Raw genomic sequence first — 19173 nt, 5'->3', positions numbered from 1 at the left:
AAAAAAAAAAGAATGGTGTCTCTGGCCTAGAGTGCTTGGGTTTGAATCCCGGCTACAGCATTGCTAGCTATGGCACCTCCCTTGGGCAAGTTCTCATAGTTCTAGTAAGATCTAGGGACTTCAAAACCCAGGGCAGAAAGTAGAGGCATACTAATACTCTCTCTGTGCCTCATCTATAAAACAAGGATAATACCAGGACTACAATGAGGATTAATGAGTTACTACGTGAAGTGTTTAGGATGGTGCCTGGTGTGTAGTGAGCGCTCAATAAGTATCATCTAGTAGTACAAGCAGTAGCAGTATTTTCACCCTCTGTTGCAGACCTTCTCTCCAGCAAAAGTATAATATCTGATCCTGTGCCACATAAATGCCAATTAGAGATGGTTCTCATTACTATTGTTTCCAGTCAGGGAGAAAATATACCTTCATTTCTAGAAATTATACTTTGACTTCTCCCATTCCTCCTTTTCTTAGACTTTCCAACCTTCCCTGACAATCCATTTAATTCTGATACAACTAGGGCATGGAGCCTAGAGCAGGAAGGGAAGGTACATTACAATAATTAGGTATTTTCCTCCCAAATAAAATATCTTTATTGTCTCTTATTATCAAAATAATATAGGCTCATTATAAAACATTCATGTAATTTAGTAAATTATGAAGAAGAAAATGAAAAACTGCCTCTAAATTCCACTACCTAAAAACAACCATTGCTAACATTTACTGGTTATCGTTCCAGATTTTTTTCTATACGTAAATATACATAGTAATATTAAGTAAATATATGTATGTAGTAAATATACATATATACATACAAGGTATACAGACACAGACACTTAAAATATATCATATTATACATGTAGTTTGGTGATCTTTTACACTTAACAATACAGAGAGCATATTCTTCCATGTCAGTATCACAAAGCATAATACGTTAATGGCTGTACAGTCTTTCATTGTGTGGACATATCAAACTTTACTTAACTAATGTACTTCTTTTATCCTACTTTCTTGAGACTTTTTCACTTGCCAATTCCCCACAGACGGGCTTATTTTTGGCTCTAATTCACTGATAGCTCCTGTAGCTGCATATGAGTGTCTAGTAAACATAAACATTATAAAACTCTGCCTCCAAAAAAGAATGCAGATACTTAGAAAAGTTGTTGAAAGGAAATCTTGTTCATATTTTTTGAAAAGTAATATTACCATTCTTATGAATATGAAAATATATGAAAAATGAAAACATAACTATTTTTATCTGTCTATCCTAAATACCCAAGTCACATGAAATTCTTTGTAATTTGTCCTCCTTAACATTTTTAAGGTTCCTTTGTTAAAGATACATAAGTAAGCCACTAGTGAAAAGTATAGAGGGTTTTCACATCTTTAGCTATTAGAAACATCCTGGATTTCACACCAAAAGCAAAGGCAACAAAAGTAAAAAATAAACAAGTGGGATTACATCAAGCTAAAAAGCTTCTGCACAGCAAAGGAAACCAACAACTAAATGAAAAGGCAACCTATGGAATGGGAGAAAATATTTACAGATCATATCCCTGATAAGGGATTAATATCCAAAACACATAAAAATTCATATAACTCAATATCAAAAGAACAATCTAATTTAAAAATGGGCAGAGGCTCTGAACAGATGTTTTTTACAACGAAGACATATGGATGGCTAACAAGTACAGGAAAAGGTACTCAACATCACTTATCACCAGGGAAATGCTTACCACAATGAGATACATCTCATACCTGCTAGAATGGCTTTTATCAAAAGGACAAGAAATACCAAGTGTTGATAAGAAAGTGGAGAAAAGGGAACCCCTGTGCACTGGGAATGTAAATCGGTGCAAACACTACAGAAAACAGTATGGAGGTTCTTCAAAAAATTAAAAATATAACTACCATATGATCCAGTAACTCCACTTCTAGGTATTTATCTGAGGGAAATGAAGACACTAATGCAAGAAGATATTTGCACCTCCATGTTCACTGCAACATTATTCACAAACGTGAGTGAACATTATTCACAATGGACATGGAAACAACCTAAGTGTCCACTGATAGATGAATGGATAAACAAAATGCTACACACACACACACACACACGATGGAATATTATTCATCCACAAAAAAAGAAGGAAATCCTGCCATTTGTGACAACATGGATAGACCTTAAGGGCATTATGCTACGTGAAATAAGTCAGACAGAGAAAGACAAATACTCTATGATCTCACTTGAGTGTAGAATTAAAAAAAAACACAACCCACCAAACTCATAGATACAGAGAACAGACTGCCAGAGGTAGGGAGTGGGCGAAAGGGGCAAAGGTGGCCAAAAGGTACAAACTCCCACTTGTGAATAAGTCCTGGAGATGTAATGTACAGCATGGTGATTATAGTTAATAATACTGTATTGTATATTTGAAAGTTGCTGAGAGAGTAGATCCTAAAAGTTCACAGCATTGGAAAAAAGTGTGTAACTATGTGTGATGATCGTTTTGTAATATATACAAATATCAAATCATGATGTTGTACCCCTGAAACTCATATAATGTTATGTGTCAATTATATCTCAATTAAAAAAAAAGAAAAGAAACATCCTGACCCTGCTCACTCTAAGGAAATAAAGCAATCTCTCAGTTGTAGAAAGTTACAAGCTATGAGAAGAAAAGCTAAAAAGCTCAACGGTCATGAAGACCTCAGCTAGGAGAGGCAGAAAGAATTCTAAGGATTTTTTTTTCCTACCTAAAAACACTTCAAATCCAAAATATGAAGTCTGACCAAACCTCTTTGAATGTGAAAAAAGTTACTTTTAAAAACAGGGCAACTGTAAAAGAAATCATCAGAGGAATTTAATACTTAGTTTCATATAAAAATGGGTCTCTTTTCATGAATTCTCAGGACTATCTAAAGTACAACACGAGGTACACATGCACAAAGTTGTCATATAATTTCTCTAAAGAAGGAAACTCTTTGGAAGGTGGTAAAGTCGGTCTAACATGCTGTTCCAGGAGGTCTTCATTAAACGAATCCTTAGTAGTTCTACAGTAATCTCCCTCTCACTTTCTCTCTCACATGCAACATTCTAAAAGCAGAAGCCTCCCGATTTTAGGCTTAAAAAAGGAAGGTGGGTGAGGAAGCAGCTTGTAATTTCAGAGTATATTCAGTCTCAATTAAATGAAAGAAGACACATTTACCATTTTCTTCGAGAGACTATACTTAGTTGACTAGAGAGAATTTGTACCTTCTAACTAATGGTTAATTCCAGCCATTGTTTGAAATTAAATTTCCTATCTGAGCATAAAGTATTAGACAATTTTCTTTGATGTTGCACTATTAAAGCCTACATATGAAGATACTCAGTTCCAATTTGAGGGCATAAATCATCAGTTCTTCTGTTCCCATATTTATATGGTCAGAGCCTATGGGCTGAATGGTATAGTCATTTTTTTCTGCAACTAAACAAGGTAAATAAATGTGATATATTGGCACATCACCCCACCACACTGCATATGGTGCACATTAAGGTTGTATTCATTTGCCATATGAATATAATTCCTTTTACCACATCTACTATTAGTTACAAGCAGTAAATACAGAGTTGTTTTGCTGAAACGGGAGGGCCTGCATTACATCATGGAGCACTAAACATCCTGGACCTTCTGGAGAATTTCATAGACATAGTTTTAATGTCACCTGAAGTTGAACACTGCCAACATATTGCTTCAAACACTGCTTGATGAATTCTTCAAGGAAAAAAGAAAAATACAGGGCAATCTTAGTGTTAGTGCAATAGTGCAAACCAAAAGTAGGGCCACGAGGAAAGTTCTTGATGAGATAGATATAAGAACTCATGTTCTTGACAAAGAATCAGATGGAGTCATATCCCAGATATAAAAAAGCTATTTGTTTCAAATGTTGCTTTCATATTCAGAATCTAGTGAACATAAGGAAACTAAAGTTAAAATATCATCTAAACAAGTTTCTCCAACTGTAGCTTACTGAAGACCTGCGATTAATAAGAGTTTATTTCATGACAAACTGTGATGCTTTGTTTCATTAGGTATATATTGTGTCTACTTTTTCCTTAAACAAAATATTTATTATAACATTCCAAATCCAGATTAGTGCAGGGCAAAATCAGAAAGTTATTTCTTTTACAAACTCATATGGTTCAACACAGATGTACATATCTTGACATTTGTGAACCATAAATAATACATCACAGGCAATTAAAAACAAAGTACACCTGTTTTGACAAGTACTGATTTTCAATTTTACCAACATTAAGTCCCCAAATGCATCCAGCAGATGGTGCTCTAGGACGCCTACTTACAGGGAGTCATACTGCTTGTGTTACATCCACCTATATTTTTGGCAAGACAAAGAATAAGGATCTATCGGTAGCTTAGTAAAGTGTATTAGGCTTTACAATAAAAAGAACATAATTCCTAAATATGTGCACAAAAATATACATATGCATAAGCACATGTGCACAGAGGCTACCAGTAAATAAGTCGCACCTGGACCTATTGTGATACCACTTTTCTTATAGACTTGATGAGTAGGTTATGTATATCAGTGGTATTTATGGTCATATGGCAAGATCATTCTAAATTCATTAAAAAAATTTAGAATGCCTTAAAGTTAGAATTCATTTTTAATTATAGCAGGAATGTCTCATTAGGGTGATACTAGTAAAATTAACAACAGTAGGGTTTACGGTAATGACTTAAGTGATTGATGCGAGTATAACAAAATGAAGTTTTAGACAGAGAAAAAGCAGGGCAGCTATGGCATACAGTACTTTAAAAAACAGCTCTGTGGTCTGTTTGTGCTAGCCTTATGGTTAATAAAACCTTCCTTCTAATTGACGGTGCTGAAATATTCTTAAAGAACAGAATCTGGTTATGAAAAAAACTTTTTTTTTTCAGTAGACGCCATTCCCATAAAGGAGAAAGCTGACATAGATTAGCATGTCTGATTGCAAAGAGGAAAAAAAAATGCCACCTTTCAATCAAATCAAAAACAGAATGCGAGAATGGAAAACTACTTTACTGAAATACTACACAGCATCTATGCAACACCTCATAGTCAGCGACCATTGTCTTCTAAAGCTAATCAACTGTGGCTTTAAAAAAATCACTCAGATACCTAAAAAAGCTTAATAAGCATTTACTTTTAGGTGCTTAATAAACATTTGATTTTAAGTTTATGATCTATTAATACAATATAAAAATAGTGGATAAATAACTCTTTTGTAAATTTTCACCTTGATTATAAGATCATTTTAAAGTTTAAAGTTTTTAAATGTCAATTGAATGCATCAGGGAACACTTTCTTCAAAATTTGGAAATGTACAGTCTGGATAGAAAAATGAGTATTCCAAGAAAAGCATTTTGGTGGACAAGATTCAGTTCTAAAACACACAGAATATTAAGGCAAAGAGAGAGATGCTTCCATGTAGAAAATGTCTTTCTTTGAAATGTTCTTGATTAATTTTATTTAAAAAATCTACAACTAAATGGAATCCTATCTTAATTTTTCTCCTCATTAAGAAAACTGCATCCCACAGGAGATAACTATCACAAGACAATAGAGTCAAAAGTGAAACACTATCTGTCATATAGGAAAATAAGGCTTTTGCTACATAATCTAGGCAGATTTCATAAAACATGTGCATCCTTTTAAAAGCCTCAAGTTATCCTATATATAGGTTTTATCCAGTTTGAATTAGCCTGATTTTATCTGAACAATGTGCTTATTAACAGTGGATAACATGATTTTTAAAAAAATAGTACTAAAGCTAACAACTTTACATACAGCATTAATATTAGATTTGGAGAAAATGGCATAGGCTTATGACACTAGCAAGTAAAATTACTAGCTTATTCTCATTATCTTTAAAATTAAAAAAGCTAAATACTTGAATGAGACCTATAAAATGCAGGAAAAGCAATAGCCTAGTTTTTAAAAAATTTACCCATTTTCCTTCCAAGCAAGAAGAAAGTCTAAATTCAAAAATTTGAGTTGAGGCATTGTATTCATTTAGAGACCACACCGCCGTTATGTATATAAAAGCCTTACTATTTCTTAAAAGTCAATTATATTTTATCCAAGAGATACAACACAGAAATAAGCATAACCTAAAATTCCTCATCTGAAAAGCTGTGACTTCAGCGGCTGCGTCATGGAGCCATCAATGAGCCACAGGCTTATAAAATCCGAACCAGCTCTCATGAATGTTTAAAACAGTTCACACGCGGTAAAAATGTCTTTGTTTTTGTTTGTCATTTTCGTTTGAAAAGCTTAGACTGGCTTGTTCATTTTTCTATTCTAATGTGTGGAAATTCTCATTATATGTAAAAGTGCCTATTTGTCTTTTTCCCAGATTCATCCTTCAAAGCTAAAGCAAAATTAAATTGGGACATCAGACGTTATAAAAGGGCCAAAAAGGCTGAGGTTCACTTTGAGAAAGGTAATTTAATTTAGTCAAGATGCATTATAATTTTCTAAAATTTTTATTAGATGTCCTGTTACGTTATTCTTTCTTTTTTTTTCCCTTTTCATTACCAGCATTACTGTTATTGTCCACCATACTGCAGACAATGAGGGTATAGATGAAGTGCTTTATGAAAAAAAGAACGTTATAATATATACTCTAACGTCAGCAAGATGGTGTGTGTGGTGATTTATTTGTTCTAAGCATTCTGTGCTTCTGATAACACCTTAAGTCAGTTACTATTGTTGCTTTCATTTCATAGACAAGACAGCACAGCAAAGCTTAGAACTTAGCTTTGTTTTACTCTAAACTCCACAATTTGGTCAGTCCTACTTGATTCATTTCTTAAAATGTCATACATGTAAAAACCATCTCTAGGGTGATTTACAAGGTATTTAAACATATATATATATATATATATATATATATATATTTCTCCCTTCTGGAAAAGCTGAATATTTCTAGTTTTATAATATTCTTAAATTTTTGAAATGTAACAACAATTACATACAAGTGTAGCTAGGTTTAGAGAAGTAGCCTTTAGCTACTTCTCAACACACCCATTGGTAATGACATATAACATGGTTAGGTCAAAGAAGTAAAAAAATATTTTTTTCATTTAGATTACTATACGTGCATGAAACATCTCACACGATTTTAAAACAAAAGAAAGCTCTTCCTAAATATTTTCACGTAAATAACAAAATGGTATACTTATTACCTATGTCAAATCTAGCTTTGTCTGAGATAATTTAGTGAATCTCAATAACTGAATTTATAGAAACAGAAAAAAAAGAAATTGAAAGTAGTCACTCATCCTAAAAGGCCAGAAAGAAGGAGCAGAATATAAGACTCCATAATGAAAAGAACACGAAGTATTTCTCAAAAGAATGTGAAAAAAAAAAAACCCTGAAATTTACATATTTAAAATTATTGTAATTACATATAAAATGGGATGTTGTGTAAATATGAGAGATACACATTACTTCCCCATATAGATACACATAATAAAGTTTGATCTGACTATAAAGACTGTATTACCCATAGCATCACAGCCTTAAACTTACTTTTCATATTCTATTAGTATAGGGAATTACCCTGTCCTGATTAAAATAAGAAATACATATTAGGTTCATAAAATAAAAACTTTGATTCACCACTACACCAAACAAAATACATACAAAGCAGACACAACGTTGCTAAAAATACTTTGCATATACCTCTTTTAAAACTGTACTGGCTCTTGAGTAAATTTTTTTAGAAGGTTTCACTCTCATACAAATAATATACATTTAATAAGCATAACTTTAAGAAGTCAATTCAAAATATGATGGACTTAAACATATTCAGACTGTTTTATAATTTGGGACTGAGGGACAGAAGCAAGTACCACAGTATTCAGGTAAAGTAATCAGGAACAACATGATCCCTCCTTAACCAAATACATTTGCAACTTGCTTTAAATTAAGAAACTAAATATTTAAGAGCAGTTAAAATGCTCTACCTTATGAAGTAAAAATCTAAAGCTATTCTTGCAGGAACTCTTCAGTGTTGTCATAATCATTTTAATTAAATTCTCATTTTTCAGGTGGTCCCTTTAATTGTTTTTTCCTACTTCTTAATGTGTTTTTCTAAAGCCATTTCTTTTCTGCAGCTGTGTGCGACTGGTTTTAATGGTAGCTGCTTCCTTTTTTGCCTTCTGTGAATTACAATTTTAAATGGTTACACATTTTTTGTTTTACTGCCTTCAGCATAGTTTCATAAAGATGTTTAAGGCTGTTGGTGAACATTTTCATTTCCCATCCGAAAAACCAAGAGCCAATTTGAATATTCCGTATTGGCCTTTTATGACCTGTTTTATCTTTTGATATGTAAATGAAAGCATATTTTTTCTAAAGACTGGTTTGTTTCCATGAAATTATAATGTTTTTGCTCTTTTAAAACATGAATTCAATAAACAAGATAATGTGTGACTGCTCTTTTATGTTATATCTTATTGTTTGTGAATGAAACACCTCTATTTTATTTGGTGACGGCCATTATCAGTGAAGAACTAGTATTTTCAGATCATAAGAATAACCGATAACATGAAAACTGAGATTTCATGCTTGAATTTGAATTATCAATGGTCACAAAATGTTAATAACAAGGCTATCCAGACCTTTCTTAAATTATAACTAAGAAATTAAAACTACTTGATACTTCAGTTTCACTTTCACCATGATGAAATAGGTAACTTCACTGCAAAATGTTATACATCACTTGTAAAAGTTTACTTATAAAATAAATTGTACTTACTGCCTGGATTATCGCCAATCCCACTGCTTCTTCCATTCCAGTACCAGAGCAGAAGGGTTGCATCACGTGACCCTGAGAGAATGTAGCAATTTCCCCCAATATATGACTCCGAACGAGTGAGGCAAGTGACGACATCCCAATGGCCAAACACCACTTGGATCAATTTTCCTGAAATACAAAACAATTTTCTTTAAAACTGCTATTTAAAAGATTGAAAAAATTTCCACTTAAGAAGATAATGAAGTTGTATTAATCCGATTCTGATAATTCCGATCTTATAATAAAATTTGACCTGGTCCAACCTAAAAGTTTTCTTTGAATAGTTAACAACAACCACAAAATCAACTGAAGAGTGATAGTCACATTTAAGACATATGTTAAAACTATTTCAACTAATAATGTTATTATACATAGCTCCTATAAATTACAAATGAATCATGTCTACTGATTAAAGCAGGCCCAGGAAAACCCTTATTTGGAACCATTTCAACAATTGAAGTTACTCTGTATGATTCAAAACAAAGCAAAACTTAGTTGCCTTTCTGTAGATACTCTATCATTCAAACTTCACTAATACAAACCCATCTCTGAATTAGTAAAGCCAATTTATTTCTTCTTCTATTCTTCAAAGTGATCTATACAAGGACAGTATTAGCCACTTTGGACAGCTTCTGGTTTTTTTTTTAACATCTTTATTGGAATATAATTGCTTTACAATGGTGTGTTAGTTTCTGCTGTATAACAAAGTGAGTCAGCTATACATATACACATATCCCCATATCCCCTCCCTCTTGCGCCTCCCTCCCACACTCCCTATCCCACCCCTCTAGGTGGTCACAAATCACCGAGCTGATCTCCCCGTGCGATGCGGCTGCTTCCCACTAGCTATTTTATACATTTGGTAGTGTATATATGTCCATGCCACTCTTTCACTTTGTCCCAGCTTACCCTTCCCCAGCTTCTTCAAATCAGGCTTACATGAACTAAATTTTGATAAAAGAACTAACATATTGTCACCACAATCTGAGCCAGGTCATTCTTTCTTTGTTTTAATTGCCTGAAGGATGAAAGTTCCTGGGGAGGCGGGAGGATGATGAAATTAAGATTATGACGGTTTAACAGTAATGATTAGGCGTAGGGTGAGGACGGGGGTATCCAGTAAACTTACTGTGTATCTAGGATGTTAAACACAGGATGAACTGTTCATATAACAGTGTGAGAAAAAAAACCGTTTAGATTTGTTTTGCTTAATCAGATATGGTGTTTATAATTCACACAAACTTGTCTAAAGAATTAAATATCTATAGCAGCCCTTCCACTCTCTCCCTATAGTTTCTAGCTAACGCTTCTCTTTGAAATGTCTAGAGAATCTACAAATGAATGTCATAGAATGTCTACCCTTAATATTCAGCATGAGTGTTTCTTCTTTTTCAAATAAGCGTTTCAGTGGGGTCATAAAAAATACAATTCAGATGTTCAAGATAAAAACCATTAAGCTGGAAAAAAATAAGTATGCCTAAAAAGTTTATATGTTTAACTTGGAACACATCATAACCTATTCTAAAGCTTAAGGTCTCAATTAAGTATTGGTATCTACATGTATCTACATGTATAAACTTTTCAAGATAACAATACATAGAACTAAAAGTATTTCCACTAAATTTTTTAAATTATTGGTTTTAATAAACCAAAAGCTTATTATAAAGTCTGCAAATTTACAAGTAAAATACTGAGATGTACTTTATCCAAATCAGATGGAAAGTCAAATACAGTGTTTTCTCTTGTACACAGTCTACTAAGAGTAACTTAAGATTAGACTCATATCAATCTCAAACTGCAAAATTAATAAAGGACATTTTTTTTCTCCTATGGATAAAGACTTTAGTCAAAGCAGATATTTTAACTGCTAAATGTTAAAAATGTTCACTTCTGAATTTCTTCAACCTTTTTAATTAACACCAAAACATTCATTTTAAAAATTAGCTTTTATCAATAAAGGATATGGTAAGAAGAAGTCAAGACTTTCTAGAATAAAAAAATGGAAAAGAAGAAAGCAAATTAAATATTAAAAATCTAATAATTTTTGCATCATTTACAATTTATATGAAGGACAAAGTAGAGAGGTTTAGGGGTAAATTGGGTGGGGTTAGATGAGAGGCAGGCCTTACTAAGGATGAGACAAAAGTTAGGGAGCTGAATGCACTCTCGTTCGAAAACTGAAGGTTAAATCAGTGAGTTTTAACTACTGAAAAAACTGAACACCCCGTAATGTGATTATGTTTTTGACTTCTGTATGTACGGTGACTTCTGCCTCAGCCCATACTAAATGCTGAGAGCATGTCAACTACAGGAGTGATTTAAATGGGTTATTTAGAGTAGGCCCATTTAAGATGTGATACCCATCAATTCAGTGGGTTGTAGAAGTGAGGATAAGTAAAGCAACTACAATTAGGTACTTGAGGTCACGGCATACAGGAAACCCAAATGCTCCACGTACGCCAGGAGGCTTGCAAAGGAGCAGCTATTTGATTGGAAGATCGAGATGAGGGAGTGACATTTAAGTATTTACATCTAAAGAGTTTCATATTTTAATACAAATTAACTTCATTCTCTACAATTTATCCTTTGGGCTCAACTTTGGAAAACATTATTTTTTTCAGTTTGCTTTTTCCTCTTCTGGCAGCCTTCCTTAGCAATATTTGTTATTGCTATGAGGTTGAGGTTCACTCCTCCTAAATAAATCACAGCATATAAATACCTGCTGCTCTTTTTGGTAAATTATTTTCTGATAATCTCATAAGTGTTCCTCAACCTTTATTTTTTGTTTTTCCTTTAATACCAGTCCACCTCTCCACACACTAATATCAAATATTACCACAAGCACTAGAATATCTTCTTTTTGACAGAACAAATTTTCTAGTTAATGTTTTATTTGACAGCTGTGCTACAAATAAAAAAAATTCAAGCTCAGGACTCTGCACCATTGAATCTAAAATGTGGCCTGAAAATAATTCCCACTGCCGAGTGAAGGTTTTATTGTTGCCTCTGCTGTTCTGGTTGTGTCCCGAAAACATGATTTATGTTTAAAGAATTTCCTGTTACAACCGTGTTTCTCTCTACCCCCGCTTCCCTGCCCCGCCAAATCTAATAAGAGAAGGACTTTTTTTTTTTGGCTTATGTGCCAAAATATAATTGAATTCAACACTTGTGATAGCTATGCCATTATATATTATTGATCATACAATTTTTCCCTGTGTCTCTGCCAAACTTAGGAGAAAATATTTAATATTCCTATTACCATAAAAACACAGACACGTTTAAAATTTAAATAATTTAAAATAAAACTAGCATCAGAGTTTGTATACAAGATACTAAGAAAGATATTAGAACTATCATTTGAGATTTTTTTCACAACTTTCCTGGCAAGTATAAATATTTTTAGTGTACGTGGTAAGTCAGTCCCACTGAAATGAAGCTTAAAATGAGGCTACTTCTTAGAAAATGTTTTATACATACACACGCATATGCATGTTTTAAAAAGTAATAAAGTAGAAGGCTTTTGGAAAGGGGAAGGAACGTCATCTAGTTTATTAAGTAAAGTAACATGGCACACGCTCTAGGAACCTACTTTTTAAACAGGTAACACTTATATGAGATAACATGGTATAGTTACAAAGATGCCATGAAGTCCGAGGAGTTGGCTCCAATGCCCAGTTCTAGCACCATTATCTATGCAGATATCAACAAGTTACTTACCCTTTCTAAACCTCGGTTTCATCACCTGAAAAATGGAGCGAAGGACACCTGTTGTATCTCATAGGATTATTGTCAGGCTGACACAATATCATGTATGAGAAAGAAGGAATTCTGTAAATTCTAGGGAACTGTGTGACTATAAGAATTATTTTAATTATTAGTATTATATAAAAGGGAGGTTAGCTTTACTTTACAAATATTAATATTCAACGTCTTTTTAAAATGGTATGAAATGTCAACAAATTCAAAAAGCCTCAAATGTCAAAACCAAAGGCTGATATATATATGATCCCATTTTCTGACATTCTGGTAAAGGCAAAATTATAGGGATGAAGGCTACATCAGCGGTTCTGAGGGGGGTGAGCTAAGGGAAGGGGCTGACCACAAAGGGGCAGCACAGGGGGTTCTGGGGGAACTCAGCTGCTCTGCATCTTAACTGTGGTGGTGGTGGCAGCTGCATAACTGTATACAATGCCCAGACGAACAGAACTATAACCAAAAATTTCAATTTTACTGTATGTGAGTTAAAAAATAATTTTTAATGTATAAAAAACAATATGCAATCTAAAAGAATGTTTAAGGAAAACTTGTGAGAGGATGTAACAATTTTAATCTGAAAGTTTGTGTGAGAAGGGACCACAGTTTGAGGTCAAATAATGCCAAGGTTGTCATTACCATAATAGTGAAAGAAAAGGTTAAAATTTAAATCTGATAATTAAATCAGAGAAAATTCATTATAATAATAAATATATTTTAGGAAAGCTTATCAATCCCTATTGCATTTTTAAAGAGTTCCAGAGGAGTTTTAGATTCAATAGTAATCAACCTCACAGACCTAAACATCTAGTAAAAACCCAAGTAATCAGAAAGACCTGAATGATAATGTTTTCTTTCTTTCTCTATTCTACAGAATAAAGATGGAAATTATGAGAAAATTAGATCATCAATTCCATAAAACAAAAATTAAACAGGACATGCCTGAAAACAACTTCTAGGGTTTATTCTATGCACAGTACATATTTAACTATTTTCCCCTACTCTCTCATTGCTACTGTTACAATGCTATCATCAAAATATACCTAGGACAAACTCCTTGGATAATCAAGAATTAATTTTTTTTTTTTTTCGGTACGCGGGCCTCTCACTGTTGTGGCCTCTCCCGTTGCGGAGCACAGGCTCCGGACGCGCAGTCTCAGCGGCCATGGCTCACGGGCCCAGCGGCTCCGCGGCATATGGCATCTTCCCGGACCGGGGCACGAACCCGCGTGCCCTGCATCGGCAGGCGGACTCTCAACCACTGCGCCACCAGGGAAGTCCTATACTTAAACTTTTATATTTTTAACAAGACCTCCTGTCACACACAAAATCAGTAGTCAGCTACTTTCCTTCATGATGGTGTAGTTTTCAGCAAGATTCTGTGCAGAATTGTGTGGAGGCAAGATATCTGCTCCCAAGAAATACACTTACTGAGAATTTCCAGTAGGGAAAAAATGACCTTTATATAACACCAAAGTGGGGAAATACACCTATAAGTATGTGCACTTGCCGTAAGATTATGCATATACACGTGCATATAGTATTTACATACCAGGATATGCTTTCGAAATGAATCGTTCATTCTGCAAGTATGAAGGTTGGGAGACAAGCCTACCAAAAACTGCCTCTTAAAAGCATTCTGAAGTTAACTTAATAATGGACTACAGAGTAGATTATTACTTGAAAGGAGAAAACTGTCTTTATTTCACAAATTTTAGAATTCTGTAATTTTTAGAGGGAAGAAGATGAGAAAGCATTCTCAAGCCTCTGAACATCACTTGTCATAAACTTTAGTTCACTGATGAAGAAATGATGAAGTTACCTGTGTCTGCAGAGTAGACTCGAAAACTCTTATCCCAGAAGCCACAGAGGAGAACGTAGCGGTTGTCCGAAGTGATGACAAAGCACTGGGAATGCACTTGAATACTTTGGTCTAAAAGGTCAGTGATTTGCCTCCTGTGCATTCCTGTATTGCTGGCTATGAGAACAGAGGAAGAAAAAAAAGCCTCCTAAACTCACATGCACAAAGACATCCCATAGTTTGTCATACTGGGGGTTGGGGCTGAGGGAGGAGAGACAATACATTCCAGGATAAGAATATCTGATCTTTAATATTCAATATAGTAATATTTGAAAAACCAAGTAGGAAAACACAATCTGATTGCCGGAAGAACAGGGGTAGCCAAATTCAACAGCTCAGTAAAAAATTCTGCCTAGAGGAAAGAAACAATAATACACTACAATTTTAAAATACATAGTATACAATTCTCAGAACATTCTATCTAGCTCTTGGGCAGGACCAAACTAGATTAGAATCTCCAGATCGCATCACAGTTAGGTTTGTATTTCTGACAATCTCATTACATCTACTGTCATGAGAATGGATTCATGTTGTGACAATCTATTACCTTTAACTTTCTGTCACAAGGAAGAGATACTAGAATATAAATGTCATATATTTGAAATATTGTAGCATCTTGTACTACTTTGGCTTTAACAGGTCTTTAATTTGACTACATGTGAACTCCCATATCCCCTGTTTACAGCTGCACTTGCATGTAAGGAAAGGGTAAAATGACTATTTATTAAAGATACTTGTAATTGAAGAAGTCAAAGCATAGCACACTGCCACTTTCTTACTCCTGTAAGCAATAAAACAAGCCAGTCTGGCAGTGTGTTTTCAGAGCGCTACAGGGCACCTGAGATGGGCTTTGTCACGAGGCACAAGGTCAGACACAGAGCAACATCATGCACATGTGAAGAGTAATAATCCTCCAGAAATACACTATCAAGTGTGTCATTATCAGCAAAGGAATTCTCACTGAGATGCCTTTTTTGGCATTATGAAGCCAAACAGATAGAAAGCTTTGTTGCTAGTGATCTAAGAGTTATTTCTTCACCAACTTTCCATACAAATTATGGTTCTTACACTGCTAAAGAAACTTGATCATACCAGACATGAGAACAAACAAAATAAATTTCTGCCTCTGATTATTATGTTCTTTGTACCATAGTTCGCAGTTTTTTTGGGGAAAAAATACCATAGATGCACTGTTGATAAAAATTGAAAAAAGAAATATATCTATGTTATATTCATTGTATGTAGTAACTAAGTTAGTATGGCCAATTCAACAGAAGGCTCAGAAAGTAATATGGAAGAAAAAAGTGTTCAAAATACTCTCCAGTCCTGTGCTGGAATACAGAGGAATAAAATATCCGTCGCCCTCATGGCATATGCAACACAGCAAACATATTCATATACACGTGAAATACTGCAAAATTCTGCTAGTGTCTCACTATACAACTTAACCATGTAGGATTATTAGATACTATTTGATAATAGGCTTCATATACTTTGGGGAGATTAATGGGCTAGTAAGTGATAGCGGTAGTAAAAAGGGCCGATTCTAGCCGAGAATCACTCCCTACCTCCTTCCACACAAAGGGAACTTGCTGGCAGATGAAAAAAGCTTTTATGTATCATAGTGTATCGTGGAGAGACATTAGCATCTCACTGCAGTGAAGCTGTGTGATACCATTTAGTTTTTTAATTCCAAGAAACCTAGCAATTAAAGACAAGATATGTAGTATTTTCTATACTGGTTACTACAGTTCTTCATTCCACATGAAAATTATCACTATGTTTATTTTTGCCAATGTTTATATGACTTTCGCTCCTATGATACAAACTTTCACTCGTCTTTTTGGCATGATTTCCTGGGAGGACCTAATTTGACAGATCTGGGCATGTGCATAATTTTGAATTGAATGACCACAAAGTACCCATGGGTAAAGGCTGATGCCCCTTCAGCATTCAGATGATCTATTTTCCAAATAAGTGCTTACTTATAATTTAACATTGCAACCCCCCATCCATCCATCCATCTATCCAATCGATATAATCTCCCAACTGCCTTTCCTTTATCTCTATTTTCTCTAGTAAACTTCCTAAGATTCCATACGGAAAGTATTTTTATTTGATGAAAATTAGGTATATTTGTCTAGATAAGCAGTCTTCAAACTGGGACATGCATATCCCTTGGGGTATAAGATTTCCCAAGGAACACACAGGCACAGATGGTTTTAAGGGAATCAATTTTTAGTTCCTCAACTTTCATATGTTCTCTTGCCTAAAACAGATTCGCCTGAGAACTCTCCTGTGAGTTTTCCTTTCTTACCTCCCTTTTTGCATGCTCTTGTGCCACTAGATAGAATTTTACTATGGTGCTTTACCCCAGGGTTAAAAAAACCTCTTTTTTTACCCTGGGGTAAAGCACCATAGTAAAAAGGGGCCAATTCAAAATACTGATGTGATGCTGGAAGGTGAACGCCTAGGTATCAAATCATTCTGCAGGGCAGGTGGTTTCCAATTCATTGCTTTCTATAAAAGGGAAGGAGGATCTAATCATGCTGTCAATTGATAGATCACTAAAAATAAGTTTCAGTGATAGATTGTTAAAATGGTTATTTAATGATAGACCGTAAAAGTAATCCTTAATAATACATCACTCTGTGAATTTTGTCACATAACTCAGAAAGAGTTCAACGATTTGAATGACATTGTTAAAATAAGACTCTTTCCTTTCCCATCTATTTTCTTATGTGAGTAACATTCCTCAAACTTTCCATCTATTAAAAAAAACCCAAAAGATCAGAACTGTTGACAAATTCTGTCTCATTCAGCAACAAATAATGTTTATCCATGAATACATGAACAGAAAAGCCCTATTCACTTCATTAAAGCTGTATCTCCTATTTCCAATAAATATGTGTTTTATGTTCAATAATATTTATTAAAATTTTAAATTGTAATAAGTGTGTATTAATAATATTTGTACTAACTCAATGCAGATTAACTTTTTGAGCTGAGCCTTATGGTCACAGGAAATTTCAATGTTTACATTTACATACATATTTTTATTGCTGAAAACAGTATAGTAGGGTAATCAATTTTCTAAAGTTAAAATAAAATTGTGCAAGGAAAGTACAATGAAAATATAAATTCAAGATGAGAAAGGAATACGTAAAATTTTCAAATGTTAAAAGCTTTTTCATGCACTTTTTAAAACAGAAAATGCTGACTCTCCAGTGACTTTGATATTTAGATTCTACTGGATGTATTTAAAATTTTATACACTATGCCAAAAACAATAACCACTGTAACTACTTAAACTTGTGATGATGTCACATTTAAACTTTCAGATGTCAACTTAAAAATGTGTGAGAAGGTACGTGGTTTTAAACAATTATTTTAGGGATACAGGAGCAAACAGTCTGAGGACCAATGATCTAGAGTAGGGAAGAAAACTATGGCCTGCAGGCTGAATCTGGCTTGTGCCTGGTTTTGTATATAAAATTTTATTGGAGCACAGCAATGCTCAGTTGTTTATATATTGTCTGTGGCTGCTTTTGTGCTACGACAGCAGATTTAAGTAGTTGTGTCTGAGACCTTATGGCCCACAAAGCCTAAAATATTGACTATCTGGCCCTTTACCAAAAAAGTTCACCATGCCTTGTCTAAAAGGTCACAATTTCTGAATTAATTTAGACTTTATGCTATATGATATTCATTGTCAAGGTTTAAGACAATGATTCTATACTTCAGAAATCAGGCTTTAAGTAGCATAGCAAATGGGTTTTATTATTTTCCTGACTCTTAAAACTTTACCCAAGTGAGGATTTAAGTTTTTAAAAAATATACGGCAAATCATATCTACTCAAAGCAAAATAAGATTTAGGAAGCAGGGTAGTAATTAGCCTTCATACAGATAGTTACTTCTTAGATTTCTGCTTATATTTGGGGAAATGATGACTTAGTTTTGAGCTTAAGGTTACTTTAGTTCATCTTGATAATTAATCTGCAAATGGTGGTCATTTAGCTCTCCACTGAAACAATGGTGTTGAAGACAAAAAAAGGTGACATACACAAAGGGAACACCTTGAATTTTAAAATAATCAATGAGCTTATTCATATGCTTTATCTAAAAACTTTAAAATACTAACAAATTTACTTGTGCCAGGGCAATTTGACAAAATTGCAGGCCAAACATCCATGCTAGTAGCACACCCCTGCAGCTAGGTAATTAAGTTTTTTATTCTAAAAGTTATTGACTAAAATCTTCAATATCAAGACTTAACACTCTTAGTGGGGCCACATTTGAAATCCCCACTATAGGCTGAAAAATGCTAAAGTGGAGATTTCAACTAACCTACTCAAAAAGCACAACAGCAATTATATATTCTAAGTCATCTGCTGCAGACAGTCATTTCATCCCAATGGCTCTTTTTGGGCTCCTCCTTTTTTCTTTTATTTTTTTCACCCTGAACAAATTTAACCTCCAATGGCAATTTATTGGGCTGTAGGACCCTAGGAAAATGAATACAAATACCTTAACACTGCCATTGGCTGGGCCATATATTTCAACTTTGAAACTGCTCTGCAATTGCACATTAATCCCCTCAGATTGAACGGAGCGTCCAGGAAGAAAGGACTGATCTCCTTTAATGATGAAACCCTGGCACTACAGTTTTATTTTTCTCAACACAGTGTTGCTAAGAACCCCACTGTTATT

The 19173-nt window shown here is 34.1% G+C and overlaps 1 protein-coding gene across 3 annotated transcripts in view; it reads right to left on the bottom strand.

Moving 5' to 3' along the window:
- Positions 1 to 19173, bottom strand: part of LRBA (LPS responsive beige-like anchor protein) — a 727005-nt gene that overhangs the window by 18908 nt on the left and 688924 nt on the right. For all 3 annotated transcript variants that reach the window (XM_067736701.1, XM_067736700.1, XM_067736702.1), the window contains exons 52-53: positions 14424 to 14579; positions 8810 to 8977 (exon numbers count right to left, since the gene is read on the bottom strand). In XM_067736701.1, coding sequence (XP_067592802.1) covers positions 8810 to 8977; positions 14424 to 14579 — 324 coding nt within the window. The remainder of the gene's footprint in view (positions 1 to 8809; positions 8978 to 14423; positions 14580 to 19173) is intronic.

Source organism: Pseudorca crassidens, chromosome 4, assembly GCF_039906515.1.
Source record: "Pseudorca crassidens isolate mPseCra1 chromosome 4, mPseCra1.hap1, whole genome shotgun sequence".
NCBI lineage: Eukaryota > Metazoa > Chordata > Mammalia > Artiodactyla > Delphinidae > Pseudorca > Pseudorca crassidens.
Note: the sequence above shows the minus strand (reverse complement) of the source record. Positions and strands in the feature narration are given on the sequence as shown.